Below are 16,837 nucleotides of genomic sequence, written 5' to 3' on the forward strand. Positions count from 1 at the left end.
AATAGCATAATACATTAACGCCTAACAATCCTAAAGTTAATCTATCTGCATAATATAAAAGCATTTACCATCTGCATTTTACAGTCTTTGGAAATTCTTTTTCCAATGTCGGTGGTTTTTCCATAGCCTTCAATATCTGTACAGTCTTTGCAAATCTCCAACATTCGCAGCCCAGATGCCACTGACCTCTCAAGTGTCAAGCATGTTTGTAGTGCTTTGGTAATGGCCTGGTCACTTGGATCCAGGCAGCTGTTCTGCTTTAGCTGCTCTTCAACTCTCCTAAAGTGTTCAATTAGTGGAGTCAGCTCCCTTATATTGCTAAGGCTGCTAGCCAATAGGGAGTCCTCCTGATTTTTAACATCACTACTAACAATTTGTTCCCAGGCAGTAAGACCTTGCAGCATGCTGTAAATCTTTTGCTTCTCAGAGTTTAATTGTGATGGGAAGAGGTCACCAGAAATGGCCTCCAGTTGTTCTGCTGTCTTCCGACAGGATATCTTCACCAGGTGTATCTCCACTAGGAGGGTTTGACCCATATGGAGTCTTTTATCAGCATCTCTGCTGCACTCCGAGACCTCAAGAACTCTCTTCTTCACTGCCTCAAAGTGGTTTTCCAAATGCATTTTGGATGTCAGATATTCTTCATGTTCAGTGCTCTGCTGATCCAGTAGCCGCATTTTCTCCTGTAAGTTCAGAATGGTCCGTAAAAGGTCTTTCCTCTGGTTCTCCTGGCAATGCTGAACTTCCAGCACTTGAGAAAGATGCTCTATCAGCATGTGTCTTATAGGGTCAAAAGCAGCAAGTGAGTCTTGTGTTACAGGATATCTTTGCTTCTCAAAGTCAGTTGTTATTTGACGTAAACTCTTCTGGATGGCAGTAAATTCTTCTGTAGAAGATTCCTGGGCATGCAGGAGCTCCTCTAGTTCCCAACATGTGGTTCGCTTACATTTAACAACCCCACTGATCTCTTCTTGCAAGGTGGTAAGTTTGTTGGTAAGGTGTAAAGTGTCTACAATACTAAGACCATGAATCATGTCCTTTGTCTCATCCAGAAGTGTCTGAGTGGTTGATAGCCGCTTCTCAGCTTCTTTTAAAGTAGCTTTGTGCTTTTGATGGTAGCCTCGCAAGTCTGTGATAGAGCTTCCAAGCTGGATTGCTGCAGCTTTATTGGACTCTTTCTCTAAGAGTGAGGCCAGCCAGGTGCTAATATCTGTAATCTGCATGTCTAGTCTCTGTCTAGCATGCAGCATTTGGTTCAGTTCTGCAGTAACACTCTCTGCCTTTTCTGAGATCTTACTGTAGAAGTTCTCTAAGGTCTGTAGTGCAGATGACATAAGAGACGAATCCACCTGGCTAAGTCCTGCAATCTCCTCTTTTAATTTCATAACCACTGGGGACAATTTGAATTGCCTGGAGGATATTTCTGACTGCAGCTTTGTCATGCTGTTAACCTGCTGACTGGCTTCCTCAGGGAAAAGAGATAACCTCTTTTTCCTGGTGATTCTGCTCTCTGTTTGTTTTGCCCAAGCAAACCAGCTTTTCATAGTATTAGTGATCTCTGCCAGTAAGTGGTCACTGGGACAGGTAGCATAAGTACAAAGTTTCTCCTGAGCACAATCTAATTGAGATTTCAGGTTTTTGAAAACATTGCTAATGTCTTCCTTCTCCTTCTCCCCTAGTGGACATTGGAAAACAGCCTGTGAGAGCTCAAGGAGGTAAAGGTATCGTTGATTTAATTCCACAAACTCAGAGAATGTTATCAGTTCCTGTTTGGTTCTTTGGCAGTCTTTTATCTGAGTCAAAGGTGAGGAAGAAGCTGTGTGCAGAACCTCTACTTCACCCAGAAGTGCCTTAGCATCCTTCATTAGTATAGAAGCTTCTGACATACAATGGTCAGTATGCCTTAAGGTTCTGTCTGCTGTCCCCTCCAAAATCTGCCACTTTTTCTGCAAATTCTTAACCTGGATTAGGCATGCTACTGGACCCTCTGCCTCTCCCAAATAGGGTGACACATGGCAACATGTATGCATCAGTTCTTCCAGCAGGCTCTTCTTCTGCTTCATGTGCTTGAGCAATGCATACAGTTTTTTTGCTTGAACAGCACTGCTTTTCAAAGAAACCCTACAAAAATAGAGAAATAAAGAAAAAAAATACAAATTTTTAAATGATACATATCAAACATCTATACATTATCTGAACATTATATAAACTCTCACAGGCTCAGTGAATCCTCCAGTTCTTGCTCCAGTTCTTGAAGTGTATCTTGGAGGGCCTGTATTTGTAGGTGATATTGTGTGACCTTTTGGAGCTGGGACTCTTTAACCTGTACTGTGGCTGTAGCATCCAACAGCGCTGAAGTCCATCTCTTCACCATACTTTGGTTGAGCTGGGAGAGACCAGGGCCTCTACATTGAGACTGTGAAGCCAACTGCTCCTCAACATACTGTCTGCAGCTCTGAAAAAGCACACCAATATGTGAGTAAAAAAAAAAACAACTTTCCAATCACAGTTAGCATGATATACCAAATTTAACATTGGTCACTAACTGGGGCACCCATGAACAAACTAAAAGTTGCAACTTTAATGTGCCTGGTTGTAATTGTTTAAGGATTTTCTTCCTAAGAGAGGCCAACCTTATATATGTAAAGCACAACTCTGCCTGTGCCAGTCAAGCTGCCTCTCTGTGTGACTAAGCTAAATTTTCAGTACTAGGCTGAAAGAAAGAGATTTTTAATGCTATTCCCAGTTGCCTTATCTTATCACATCCTTGATTTACAAACATGAAAATTACATAAACAAGCATACCTCTGCTTCCTGAAGTTGCTGGCTCATTAGTTCAGTGCTAAGCCGGGCTGGCTGATTTCGACATTTCAGAATCCTAAGAACAGCCCTTCCTAGTTGGTTCTCCAATTCTGCAAGTGATGGCTCTAGAAGCCAGGTTGCCTCCCTAGGCTGATATAAAAGCAAAATTCAACATGTAATGACAAACATGGCTACTGAAAGCTGGAGTTTACTTGAGCACAGGAAATCTCTGCTCAGTGCCAATTTGCTTCCTGTGTAGTCTCCTTCCCAGAGCTACTAGTAGATATGTAATCATCATAATACAGACACTTCAAAGCCTGCTTGAAGTGATGTTACCTCTCATTACAATATATTAGAGCAAAACAAATTAGTATCTTGAAGGATATATTAAGCACTTATTTGCAAACATGAAAAACAAGTGTAAGAACACAATGAAGATAGCAACTGTATAGTTATGTTTCTACAACAGTCCTTCATACTTACTGTTGGATTATCACTGGTATCCATTACAGGGTGAATATTTGTGCTGATATCCAAAAAGGGGTCCAGTGCTGATGCTCGGGCAGGCTCATTTGCTGTCCTTGTTTGCTTGTCCTTGAAATCTTCACATTGATCTCCTTCACTTCCAGACACATTTGTCTTGGCTTTGGACATTTCTTCTGCCTAAGCATTTAGAAAATAATTGTAAACACAATTATATAAAAAAGTAAAGCTCATTGCTTTTTTTGGCGAAAATTATTTCCCAGCTGAACACATGTAAATGTGTATATTCTAGTGGCAACTGAAGCAAGAATGAAGCCTTGTTGAGAGTTGGTTCTTCCCTATGGGGCGTGGTGTGCCTAGAGCAACCTAGAGAGCAGCTGTGCTGCAGATCTGTACAACTAGTTGTTGCACTATAATACGTCAAGCATTTACATGCAAAAACTGACAGCTGCAAGGCTTCAACAAACACCAATCTATGTTATAGAGACCTTAAAATCTAACTAATTCTGTGTTAACACACTTTTATTAAATGCATACTGCAGTAAAAAGATGTGACAAACACAGGAGTTTAAACATAATAAAGAAATGTAAAAAAAGGAGTACAATTTAAAAGTGAAGTGAAGTGACTTGTGGCCAAGTAGGGTGACCCATACTCGGAATTTGTGCTCTGCATTTAACCCATCCAAGTGCACACACACAGTAGTGAACATACACACACACCGTGAACACACACCCGGAGCAGCGGGCAGCCTTTTTTGCTGCGGCGCCCGGGGAGCAGTTGGGGGTTCGGTGCCTTGGTCAAGGGTCTCACCTCAGTCGTGGTATTGAGTGTGGGATCCCTGCTGGACCCGAGACTCAAACCCACAACCTTCAGGTTCACCTTCGGGTTGCAAGGTCGACTCTCTATCCATTAGGCCACGACTGCCCCCATAAAAGAATGAATCAATGAAATTATACACATTTTGGAGAATAAAGCTCAGGCATGCTCCTTTTACCTTTACCAACTGTTAAAAATTAAATATCAAGCCATTATACTTTTATATTTGGCATTATCAGTGACACAGTGAGAAATGGCCAAACTACCCCAAGAAATGCCAATGAGAGAGATTTTTTTTAAGTAAGGAGTTTCCTGTGAACTTCTGAACACCAAAAAAGAGTATTCATGCTTTAAATGCTTGTAATTTATTTCAAATGACCTTTTCAGAAAACTATTCAAATATAGCTGCAGCATCACCTAATAAAATTCTGACTTTTAAAAAAGACTTATAAATGTCAAACCAATGAAGGGAAACATTTTTCTGTGCTGTGAAAAAAACTGGAAAGTTTCACCCAAAACGTTTAACATGAAGTGCTGACATGAGTCTGATCTCACACTCAGTGACAAAACACAACCATTCTGGGTTTTTCCATTGTGTTATGGAGGACCACACTGGCAATGAATGAATGCAATGTAAATCAGACAAAGGTAAATGCATTTGAAGATACCTGTAAGCAGTCATTACTGTCCGAGGCCTCAGTCTGCGCCTTTGAGCCTGCTTCTGAATGGATGCTGAACTCCAGCTGTAATGGTACTGCAGCGGTTATCGGTGGCTCAGACTCAGCTCTGGATGTCTCTGAAATGTCTCTTGAATTAGGAACTTGCTTCTTAATGGTACACTTAAAGTCTGTTGATTTTATATCGGTAGGATGATTGCTTGTGGCACTGGCATGGCTACTACCTACAAGTGCAGTGCTTGAACTCAGCTGTCTATCTGTATTCTCTGGGGAATCCATGTCACCTTTGCTTTCTATAGCATCCATTGCTTTAACATCTAAACTGAAGACATTCATGGATTTTGGAGTATCTTCTTGAGTATATTCTGTGGATGCACTCAGTGTTGTGTCAGTGGCATTTGTATGCCTTATGGTAGTTGTCTGATGATGCGGAGAGCTGCCTTCACTCATTTTTTTGGAGCTAGATGTCTCAGTCTTCCTGTTTTCTTCATCATTTGTCTGATCTTCCTTTGCCTTTTTCTTCCTCTTTATAGCGCTGAAAAGCTTCAAACACTCACCATCTCCTGCTTTTGCTAGTTCAGTGTGTGCTTCATTTATATTTTTTGTTTCTTGACGTTCTTCCTTGCCCCAGTCATTTTTCCTCACCCTGATCAATTCGCTAGTGGCTTCATGCTCTTCTACTGTACCAACACCCTCATTTTGCAGCACATGTACTTCTGTAATATCCCTACATAGTAACATACAATCTTGGTCACCTAACACATCTGCATCTCCAGGGAAACGTTCTACATCAACAGAGGGTTGGAGTTGGGAATGAGTATTTCCAATCTGACTTGGTTGCACTGATTCTGTAAGTGAGATTGATTGCAATTCTGCAAGACTGCCTAATGACTGCATATGATGCTCTTCACTTTTTGTTGTTCCTGGTTTGGAGTCTGTTGCATAGTCAGTGGTATTTTCAACAATAAATTCTTTAGTATCTCCAGATTTAGTAGGCCCCACTGACTGCTGCCCATCAGGTTTCAGTATAGGATGATCAACATGCAAAATGGCAGTACATACTTTTTCGGTTCCAATGCTATTTTTGGTTTCACTCTCCATGTATGGCATACTAGAATCATGCTTGGTTGCATCAGGTATCTGATTCAACAAGTCATTTTCTGCCATAGAAATTTCTTGAAATTTCTCTGGAACTGGACTACATGAATTATCATCTTTTCGTGTGGGTTCAGTTCCCTGTCTGAACCTAATATTGCTTTCTTCAGATTTTACCTGTTCAGTGTCCAGGTCATTCATGTTTTTGTCAACTGGTTTTGCAGTATCCTGTCTGTCCTGTCTGTCCCATTCTATAATTAGAGTGTTATTCTGGTAGGAAACAGATCTGGCCTCAATCAATTTTTTTATATCACCTTGCTGATTTTGCAGCACATCTGACTCTGTAACATCTCTGTCCGATAACATCAAAGCTTGTTGACTTGACAAATCTGCAACTCCAGAGGAACTGTCTGCATCAACAAGGGGTTGGACTTGTTGAAGATGAGCATTTCTAGTCAAAACCGGTTGTATTAATTCTCTAAGTAGGGTTGACTGCATCTGTTCTAGACTGTCTAATGACTGCATAAGATCCTCTTCACTTTTTGTTGTTTCTAATTTAGAGTCCTTTGCATTAGCAGTGGGATTTTTAGAACCGAATTCATTAGAATCACCAGCTTTAGGAGACTCTTGCTCGTAAGGTGTCAGTATGGGCTCATCAACATCCAGAATGATAGTACAGACTTTATCAGTCCTAGGGCTACTTTTGGTTTCACTTTTCATGCATGGCATATTAAATTCAAACTTGTTTGCATTAGGTATCTGATTTGACAAGTCTGTACTAGAAAATTCAAGAACCTCTGGAACTGGACATTGTGAAATATCAGTGTCTGGGTCATTTGTGTTTTTGTCATCTAGGTTTGCAGTCTCTTGTCTGTCTACAGATACAGTGTTTTGCTGGTAGCAAACAGATCTGGCATCAATCAATTTTTTTGTGTCAACTTCCTGATTTTGCAGCACATCCATGTCTGTCATATCCATGTCTGATAACGTAGAAGGTTGAGGACTTGTCAAATCTGCATCTCCAGTGGAACTTTCTGTACAAACAGGGGTTTGGAGTTGTGGAGAATTAGCATTTTCAGTCTGACCTGTTTGCATTGATTCTGTAAGTGTGATTGGTTGGATTTTGTTTTTGTGATTGGTTGGACTGTCCAAGGACTGAATACGATCCTCACTTTTTGTTGTTCCTGATTTAGACTCTCTTGCATTATCAATGGGATTTTCAGAACTGAATTCAATAGCATCACCAGCTTTAAGAGACTCCACTGAATGTTGTCCATCAGGTTTCAGTATAGATTGTTCAAAATCCTGAATGGTTTTACAGACTTTTGCAGTCTCAGTGCTACTTTGTTTGTCACTGTTCATGTTTACCATAATAGGCTTGTTTTCATCAGGTATCTTATGCGACAACTCAATTTCTGTGGTAGAAATTTCAAGAACTTCTGACAATGTACCACGTGAAACATCAGCTTCTCTTTGTGTTGGTTCAATTCCCTGTCTGAATGTCATATAATCTTCTTCTGCATTTGTCTGTTCTGTGCTCAGGTCATGCATGTTTTTGTCATCTGTTTTGTTGGTGTGTTGCTTGTCCTCTCTGTCACTTTCTCTAGAAACCGTGTGTTGTAGGTAAGAAACAGATCTGGCATCAGTCGATTGTAGTGCATCAATTTCATTATTTTGCAGCACATCCACTTCTGTAATATCACTGTCAGATAACATTGAAGCTTGTTGATTTGACAAATCTGCATCTGCAGAGGAACTTCCTGTATCAGCAGGGATTTGAATTTGTCGAAGATGAGAATTTTCAATCTGACCTGGATATACAGATTGATCAACATCTAAAATAGTGGTAGAGGCTTTTGCAGTTCCAATGCTACTTTGGTTGTCACTCACCATGCACAGCATACTAGACTTAAACTCATTTGCATCAGCTATCTGACTCAACATATTAATTACCCTAGAAATTTCAAGAACCTCTGATACTGGAACATGTGAAATATCAACTTCTCTGTACATGGGCTCATTTCCCTGTCCGATCCCAGAATCATCATCTTCAGCTTTTGCCTGTTCAGTATCTGGATCATTCATGTGTTTGTTATCTGTGTTTGTGGTATCTTGTCTGTCCTCTCTGTCCCATTTTTTAGATAGAATGTGTTGTTGGTAGGAAACAGATCTGGAATCAAACAATTTTGTGGTATCAAATTCCTGATTTTGCACATCCACATCTGTAATGTCCCTGTCTGATAATATAGAAGCCTGAGTATTTGACATTTGTGTATCTCCAGAGGAACCAGCCAAGGCTTGGAGTTGGGAAGGGGTATTGTCAGTCTGTACTTGTTGTACTGATTCTATAAGAAAGGTTGACTGCATTTCCTGTAGAATGTCCAGTGACTGCATAAGATCCTCCTCACTTTGTGATGTTCTTATTTTAAAGTCTGTCGCATTAACAGGGGAATTTTCAGACCGGAATTCATTACCTTTGTCAGCTGCCTGCTGGCTCTCAGGTTTCAGTATTGGCTTACCAACATCCAGAATGATTGTGTAAACTTTTGCAGTTTCAGGACTACTTTGGTTTTCATCAGGTATCTGACTCAACAAGTCTATTTCTCTTCTATTAAGCTCAAGAACATCTTCTACTGTAGTATGAGAAATATCAGTTTCTGTGTGTGTGTATTCAGTTTCCTTTCTGAAGCTAATAGTGTCTTCTTCTGGTTTTGCCTGGTCAGTGTCTGGTTCATTTCTGTCATTTGGGATTGCTCCCTCGTGTCCCTGTTGCTGGGGCTGATCTGAAAATAGAGGAGATTTTTGGTAGAAAACAGATCTAGCATTAATCTCTGATATTGTACCAACTTCCTGATTTTGAAGCACATCCATGTTTGTAATATGCCTGACAGATAACATCGAAGCTTGTTGACTTGACAAATCTGCATCTCCAGTGGAACTTTCTGTAAAAACAGGGGTTTGGAGTTGTTGAGAATAAGCATTTTCAGGCTGACCTGTTTGCATTGATTCTGAAAGTGAAGTCTGTTGGATTTTCTCTAGAATGTCCAGTGACTTCATAAGGTCCTCGTCACTTTTTGTTGCTCTTGATTTAGAGTCTGTTGAATTGTCTGTGGGATTGTCAGAATTGAATTCATTAGCATTAGCTTTGGGAGACTCCACTGACTGTCGCCCATCAAGTTTCAGTGTGGGCTGATCAACATCCAGAATGGATTTACAGACTTTTGCAATCCCAGTGCTACTGTGGTCATCACTGTCCATGAGTAGTGTCCTAGATTCAGGATGGGTTGCATCAGGTGTCTGATTCAACAAGTCAATTACTGTTGTAGACTTTTGAGGATCTTCTGATATTGGGAAATGAACAGAGTGCTGCAGAGTGCTGCCTTCGCTCATCTGTTTGGAGATTGGTGTTTCACTCTTCCTGTCTTCTTTAGTAATTGGTAGATCTGTGTTCAGCACCCTCTTTTTCTTCTTTCTTTTCTTAATAGAACTGGAATGCTTGAAACAACGGCTATCTTCTGCTTTGGCCTGTTTACTGTCCAGTTCTTTTGTGCTTTTGTCATTTCCAATTGCTGGCTGTTGTCTCTCTTTTCTGTCCTGATCTATAGATCCAGAATTTTGCTGATAGGAAATGGTTATGGCATCAGGTTCTTTTGTATGAACTGCCTGAATTTGTGGCACATCTGCCTCTATAGAATCTCTGTCTGATAATGTAGATGCTTGACGATGTGTCACATCTACAGCTCCACAGGAATCTTCTATACCAGCAGAAGTTTGGACATGTTGAAGATGAGCATTTTTAGTCTGACGTGCTTGCACTGATTCTGTTCGTACGGTTGACTGCATTTCATCTAGACTGTTCAGTGACTGAGTAAGATCCTCGTCATATTTTGTTCTTTTTGATTTAAAGTCCTCTGATTTAGCAGTAGAATTTTCAGGATCAAATTCATTATCATCTGCTGACTGGTGCCTCTCAGGGTTTAATGCAGGTTGATCAACATCCAGAATTATGGTATAAACTTTTGGACCACCAAGACTACTTTGATTGTCACTGTCCATGTGTACCATACCAGAATCAGGCTGGTTTGCAGCAGGTATCTGACTCAACAAGTCTATTTCTGTTCTAGTACACTGTTGTAGTGTACTAGATTCAGGATGGGTTGCATCAGTTGTCTGATTCAACAAGTCAATTACTGTTGTAGACTTTTCAGGAACTTCTGATATTGGACCATGAGAAACATCAGCTTCTCTGTGTGAGTGTTCAGTTCCCTGTCTGAATGTAGTATAATCTTCTTTTGTATTTGCCTGTTTCTGTTCTATTTCTGTTCTAGATATTTCAAGAACCTCTGGTACTGGACCATGTGAAATATCACTTTCTCTGTGTGTGTACTCAGTTTCTTGTCTGAAGTTGATGGTTTCCTCTACTGCTTTTGCCTGTTCAGTTTCTGGGTCATTTGTGCTTTTGGCAATTGGGTTTGCTGACTCTTGTCTGTCTTCTGCATCAGAATCTATAGATACAGTGTGTAGCTGGTAAGAAACATTTCTGCCATCAAGATCTTTTGCTATATCAACTCTCTGATTTTGCAGCACATCCTCTTCCGTGAAAGTACCTGGTGTTGTGTCTGTGGTATCGAGATGCTTTGTGCTAGCTGTCTCATGATGCAGAGAGCTGCCTTCGCTCATCTGTTTGGAGATTGTTGTTTCACTCTTCCTGTCTTCTTTAGTAATTGTTAGATCTGTGTTCAGCACCCTCTTTTTCTTCTTTCTTTTCTTAATAGAACTGGAATGCTTGGAACAATGGCTATCTTCTGCTTTGGCCTGTTTACTGTCCAGTTCTTTTGTGCTTTTGTCATTTCCAATTGCTGGCTGTTGTCTCTCTTTTCTGTCCTGATCTATAGATCCAGAATTTTGCTGATAGGAAATGGTTATGGCATCAGGTTCTTTTGTACAAACTGCCTGATGTTGTGGCACATCTGCCTCTATAGAATCTCCGTCTGATAATGTAGAAGCTTGACGATGTGACACTTCTACATCTCCACAGGAATCTTCTATACCAGCAGAAGTTTGGACATGTTGAAGATGAGCATTTTTAGTCTGACGTGCTTGCACTGATTCTGTTCGTACAGTTGACCGCATTTCATCTAGACTGTTCAGTGACTGAGTAAGATCCTCGTCATATTTTGTTCTTTTTGATTTAAAGTCCTCTGATTTAGCAGTAGAATTTTCAGGATCAAATTCATTATCATCTGCTGACTGGTGCCTCTCAGGGTTTAATACAGGTTGATCAACATCCAGAATTATGGTATAAACTTTTGGAGCACCAAGACTACTTTGATTGTCACTGTCCATGTGTACCATACCAGAATCAGGCTGGTTTGCATCAGGTATCTGACTCAACAAGTCTGTTTCTCTTCTAGTAAGTTCAAGAACATCTTCTACTGTAGTATGTGAAAAATCAACCTCTCCTTGTGTGTGTTCATTTCCCTGTCTGAACCTAATAGTGTCTTCTTCTGATTTTGCCTGTTCTGTATCTGGTTCATTTCTGTCATTTGGAATGGCTCTCTCATGTCCCTGTTGTTGGTGCTGATCTGGAGACACAGGAGATTTTTGATAGGAAACAGATCTAACATTAATCTCTGATATCATATCAAATTCCTGATTTTGAAGCACATCCATGTTTGCAATATGCCTGACAGATAACATCGAAGCTTGTTGACTTGACAAATCTGCATCTCCAGTGGAACTTTCTGTAAAAACAGGGGTTTGGAGTTGTTGAGAATAAGCATTTTCAGGCTGACCTGTTTGCATTGATTCTGAAAGTGAAGTCGGTTGGATTTTCTCTAGACTGTCCAGTGACTTCTTAAGATCCTCTTCACTTTTTGTTGCTCTTGATTTAGAGTCTGTTGAATTGTCAGTGGGATTGTCAGAACTGAATTCATTAGCATCTCCAGCATTGGGAGATTCTACTGTGTCAGGTTTGAGTACAGATTGATCAACATCCAGAATGGATTTACAGACTTTTGCAATCCCAGTGCTACTTTGCTTTTCACTGTCGATGTGTACCATCATAGATTCAGGCTGAGTTGCATCAGGTTTCTGATTCGACAAGTCAATTTCTCTTGTAGAGATTTTAAGAACCTCTGATAATGGACCATGAGAAACATCACCTTCTCTGTGTGTTGGTTCAATTCCCTGTCTAAACATAATAACATCTTCTTCTGCTTTTGCCTGTTCAGTGCTCAGGTCATTCATGTTTTTCTTATCTGATTTTGTGGTATCCTGTCTGTCCTCTCTGTCCCTTTCTGTACATAGATTTTTTTGCTGATAGGAAACAGATGCGGCATCAGTCAGTTTTGTTGTATGAACCTCCTGACTTTGTAGCAGGTCCACTTCTGTAACCTCCCTGTGTGATAACCTTGAAACTTGTTGACTTGACAAATCTGAATCTCCAGAGAAACTTTCTGCACCAACAGGAGTTTGGTTTTGTTGAAGATTACCATTTTCAGTCTGACCTGGTTGCTTTGATTCTATAAGTGAGGTTGGCTGCATTTTCTCTAGACTATCTAATGACTGCATAGGATCCTTCTCACTTTTTCCTTTGTCCTTCGCTTTAGCAGTGAGATTTTCAGAGCTGAATTCATTAGTATCTCCAGCTTTGGGAGACTCCAGTGACTGTTGTCCATCAGGCTGCAGTATAGGCTGATCAACATCCCAAATGATAGTACAACATTTTGTAATTTCAAGGCCACTTTGGTTGTTACTGTCCAAGAGTACCATACTAGATTCAAGCTGGTTTGCATCAGGTGTCTGATTCAACCAGTCAATTTCTGGTGTAGAAATTTCAAGAGCCTCTGATACTGGATCATGTGAAATATCAGCTGAGTTTGCAGTCTCTTGTCTGTCCTCTCTGTCCCATTCTATAGATACAGTTTTTTGCTGGTAAGAAACAGATCTGGCATCAATCAATTTTGTTGTATCAGCGTTCTGATTTTGCTGCATATTTGCATCTGTTACGTCCCTGTCTGTTAATGCAGAAGGCTGAGGACTTGTCGAATGTGCATCTCCAGTGGAACTTTCTGTACAAACAGAGGTTTGGAGTTTTTGAGAATGAGCATTTTCAGTCTGACCTGTTTGCATTAATTCTGTAAGCGTGGCTGGATGTATTTTCTCTTGACTGTCCAAAGACTGAATAAGATCCTCTTCACTTTTTGTCATTCCCAATGTAAATTCAGTTGCATTATCAGTGGGATTGTCAGAACTGAATTCAATAGCATCTTTGTGTTTGGGAGACTCTACTGACTGCTGCCCATCAGGTTTCAATATTGATTGATCAACATCCTGAATAGTTTTATAGACTTTTGCAGTCCCAGTGCTACTTCGCTTGTCACTGTCCATGTGTAATTTCGAAGGCTGTTGACTTGACACATCTGCATCTCCAGAGGAACTCTCTGCACCAACAGCAATTGTGAGTGGAGAAAGAGCATTTCCAGTCTGAACTGGTTGTACTGATTCTGAGGATGACTGCAGTCCCTCTAGAGTAATGTCATTATTGTGTTTTACATTTTCCTCTTCTCTTTTAGTTGCCTGATCATGGCGTATAGTAAAAAATGAAATAGGTTTGGTTAAATTTTGTTGAGAAGTAGAATCTACAGAATCGAACAGTGAACTTTCTTGATTGGATGTAGAAAGCTTAGTTTCCAAAACAATGTTAAACACAGGTTTAGGAGCAGCAACTGTGTGTTGATGATCTGCACCAGTGGGCAAACCACTTATCTCAGTGCACTGTCCATAATCTGTCATGTCTTTCATGATGCTCAGGGGATGTTCAGTTTCACTTGATAAACATTTCATATGCTGTTCCATTTTGCTGACTTGATTAGGTGTAATTCTGCTATCTCTTCTTTCCATACCATCCTCTATATTGTGAGCAACCATCTGCATAGAATATTACCATACATATATAAAAAATATACCAATCCTGAATCAGTCTAATACTGAATAACTAATCCTAGGAACTCTGGAACATTTAGATAAATTATGTTACAGATGAGCTCTAAGTAAAGCCTCATGTAGGAATCTTTGTCATAGCCAGCATATTCTCCAAATGGACAACCAGAGTGAGCACTTAACATTGATGAGCTGAATTGCAGTCTAGGTTAATGGCGGAGTTACTCATTTAAAGTGGCTGTGTTATTTAGAAGATTACACTGTGTACTTCTGAGACTGCCATGGTAACAGTGTGCTGCCAGACTTGCATGGCTATAATATGTAGTGAATCAACTCTGCAAATGAACAAATGAACTCTATTCTGTCTGGTCTCTTTGCTGAGCTAAATTATAAACAAACATATGGAGCTTTATATTTTAACTATATATTGTATAACTTTGCTGTATACAAAGGTTCAAGAACCATCTCTGAACTGTGGTTTACATAATTTCATTATTTGAATAGTTTTGGAGTGAAATCCTGCTTTGACTAAAATACCTCATTTGGCTTTATGTCAAATAAAATTTATTTTTATTCAAATCACACTAAAGTAAAAGAGCACAAAACAAGGTGTTAGGGCCATTTTTGCCTAGGGCCTCCTTAGCACACCCTGTTGATACGACAGCATTACAGTTATATCATCTATCAGATTATAATCTGTCATTCTCTGCTTGTTTTATTCCAAAGAAGTGCTCTCTATAGGCTCCCCATTCCCTAGGACATAACAGGATCTTTAATACTTACTTCAAAACCTGTTTCTCCGACCTTTTGGCTTTGCAAATGGTCAAGCTGTTTGTGAATGGACTTCTCAAGCATTGTCTGCTTATTGAGCAGTGTCTGAACATCCTGAGTCATGGCTGTCTGACCTTCCGGAGTGCAGCTCCTCAGCAGGGAAGTGGTCAGTATTTTGACTTCATGTAGATTCTTGCCTTCATGACCCAGAGCCTGAATCATGGCCTGTAACATAACACATACGAGTCACTATGCATGTCAGTTAATCTGTATTTTTTTGCATGTGTTAGGAAGAGCTTGTGTTCATATGTGTGTCTACACAAGTGGCTGAGACCTATTGTGTGTTCCTTTTCTACCAACTTGGTAAACTTAGTATTCATGTGCATTCTTACTTCTAGAGTGTCCAATTTAGACTTCTGGTCTTTTTGTGAGGATATGAGCATTTCCTTCTGCAGAGTGTCCAGGGATTCACTGCACTGCTTTAGCACAAGGCTGCAGTGCCTTTCTTTGTGAATGCTCTCATCCAGACCACCACATGCATCCTATACATTCACATAACACACACAAACATGATAATAAAAGATAAAACACAGCCATAATGCAATTCTTAAGGTTTCATTGGCACATATACATTCCATTGTGCTATAACACATTATAGACTGCTGATGTAAAATACATCCAAAATTGCTTACACTGATTTGTTTGACCAAGCTGGAGGCACTGTTCTCCAGGTTATCCCAGGGCAGATCAGTCCAGGTTGGGTCTTGTGTTAACTGGGGCTGCTCCCTCATCTGAAATTTCAGTGCTGTAATGTCAGAGCCCAGGGCTTTGGCTTTCTCCAGAAGACAATGAGCCTGCTCCACAACTGTCTTCCTCTCAGTCAAACCTGGCCAGGGAAAAAGAGCAGGTAGGGCTGCAATTTGCTCTTGTAGCTCCTGAAGCTGCTGCAGCCTGGTCTCAACCTGCTGTCGCTGGTGCTGACCAGAGGAGGAGTGCTCAATAACACCCTGTAGAAGTCTAAAACACAGACAGTACATTAAACAGGAAAGGTGAAGACATGCATATATAGTGCATCTATAATGTGTATGCAAATCAAATTTGAATTAAATATTCTGCAACTGACTATCTGAAGAAAAAAAGTAAAAACCCTGCAGTCATGAGTCCATTCACCTTGACTAAACTATTAACCTATATGACTGAAACCCTTTAGTGACATGAGGAAATTTAAAGACCAACTATGAATACTTTTTCAAAATATTTAGCAATGAGCAAAAAGAGGTTTAGCACTCATAACATTAATCTTATTTACGGAGTCAAACTGTCAAACTCACTCTACTCATAAGCAAATGAAAAACAGTCCTATTGATATATTTGCATAAATATCACCACATACTTAAACACACACATGTATACACGATACTATATGGACATGTGATCAACACTTGTGCTCATGTATACTTTACCTGTGCTGCTCAACTGCAGACTGCAACACAGAATCCCACTGGCACTCTGCATCTCTAAGTATGCATAGGACATCCTGTAAGTCTCTTCCCCCTCTATCACTGTGTCTCTGGAGCAGTGCCTGACCTCTGACCTTTAGCTTCTCCAACCTGCTGTCTCCTTCAGCCCTCAGGTCCAACACCACCTGACCACACATTAGTCATTACATTTGAACAGACTATGAACAGAAATAAGAATGTGGGGCAGTTAATAGAAACCATCTTTGAAATTCAATTTTGACATGACTATGATAGTGATAATATCCTGAACTGGGAGCTGAAATACATTTCTGCCAGTACCTTTAGCTCTTTTGAACAGCCGCTTGCAAATCAATCCGAGCAGTAATGTAAGGGTCTGGCAAATGGGAAGTCAAAATTAAAAGAAAAAAAGGCTAAGATGCAATTTAGATATGGGTCTAATCCTTGGTTTTCCATGCGCTCAACCTTTTCAACACAATTTCATCTTTTTGTATTAAATTGGCCATTTTAGTGCCATTCCTCTGGCAAGTAAGGTCTATATGTATTCAGGTTATTTTTACCAGTTCAAAACTGGGACATCTTTTTGGAAGGCTTTTTTCTGGCTATTAGAAAAATAATTGAATGTTCTTTGATCAGCCTTGATGGGCATTTTTTTTATTATTCATTTATTTATTACTAGGCAGGGAAGCCCTACTATCCTGCATGTTAATAACAAATATAAAAATAGACCTGACTGTAAAACAGAACTGGCTTAATGGTTTTTCCCCTTG

The 16,837-nt window shown here is 40.0% G+C and overlaps 1 protein-coding gene across 13 annotated transcripts in view; it reads right to left on the minus strand.

Moving 5' to 3' along the window:
- The window catches only part of LOC113545183 (nesprin-2), a 103,933-nt gene that overhangs the window by 55,006 nt on the left and 32,090 nt on the right, over positions 1–16,837 (minus strand). For 12 of the 13 annotated variants that reach the window (XM_053242396.1, XM_053242392.1, XM_053242394.1 and 9 more), the window contains 9 exons: positions 16,053–16,234; positions 15,282–15,606; positions 14,982–15,131; positions 14,602–14,814; positions 4,771–13,806; positions 3,286–3,465; positions 2,806–2,952; positions 2,217–2,455; positions 69–2,121 (listed from right to left, as the gene is read on the minus strand). In XM_053242396.1, the coding sequence (XP_053098371.1) occupies positions 69–2,121; positions 2,217–2,455; positions 2,806–2,952; positions 3,286–3,465; positions 4,771–13,806; positions 14,602–14,814; positions 14,982–15,131; positions 15,282–15,606; positions 16,053–16,234 (12,525 nt within the window). The remainder of the gene's footprint in view (positions 1–68; positions 2,122–2,216; positions 2,456–2,805; positions 2,953–3,285; positions 3,466–4,770; positions 13,807–14,601; positions 14,815–14,981; positions 15,132–15,281; positions 15,607–16,052; positions 16,235–16,837) is intronic. The other variant, XM_053242395.1, reaches the window with a different exon arrangement.

The sequence above is a fragment of the Pangasianodon hypophthalmus genome, chromosome 19 (assembly GCF_027358585.1).
Source record: "Pangasianodon hypophthalmus isolate fPanHyp1 chromosome 19, fPanHyp1.pri, whole genome shotgun sequence".
NCBI lineage: Eukaryota > Metazoa > Chordata > Actinopteri > Siluriformes > Pangasiidae > Pangasianodon > Pangasianodon hypophthalmus.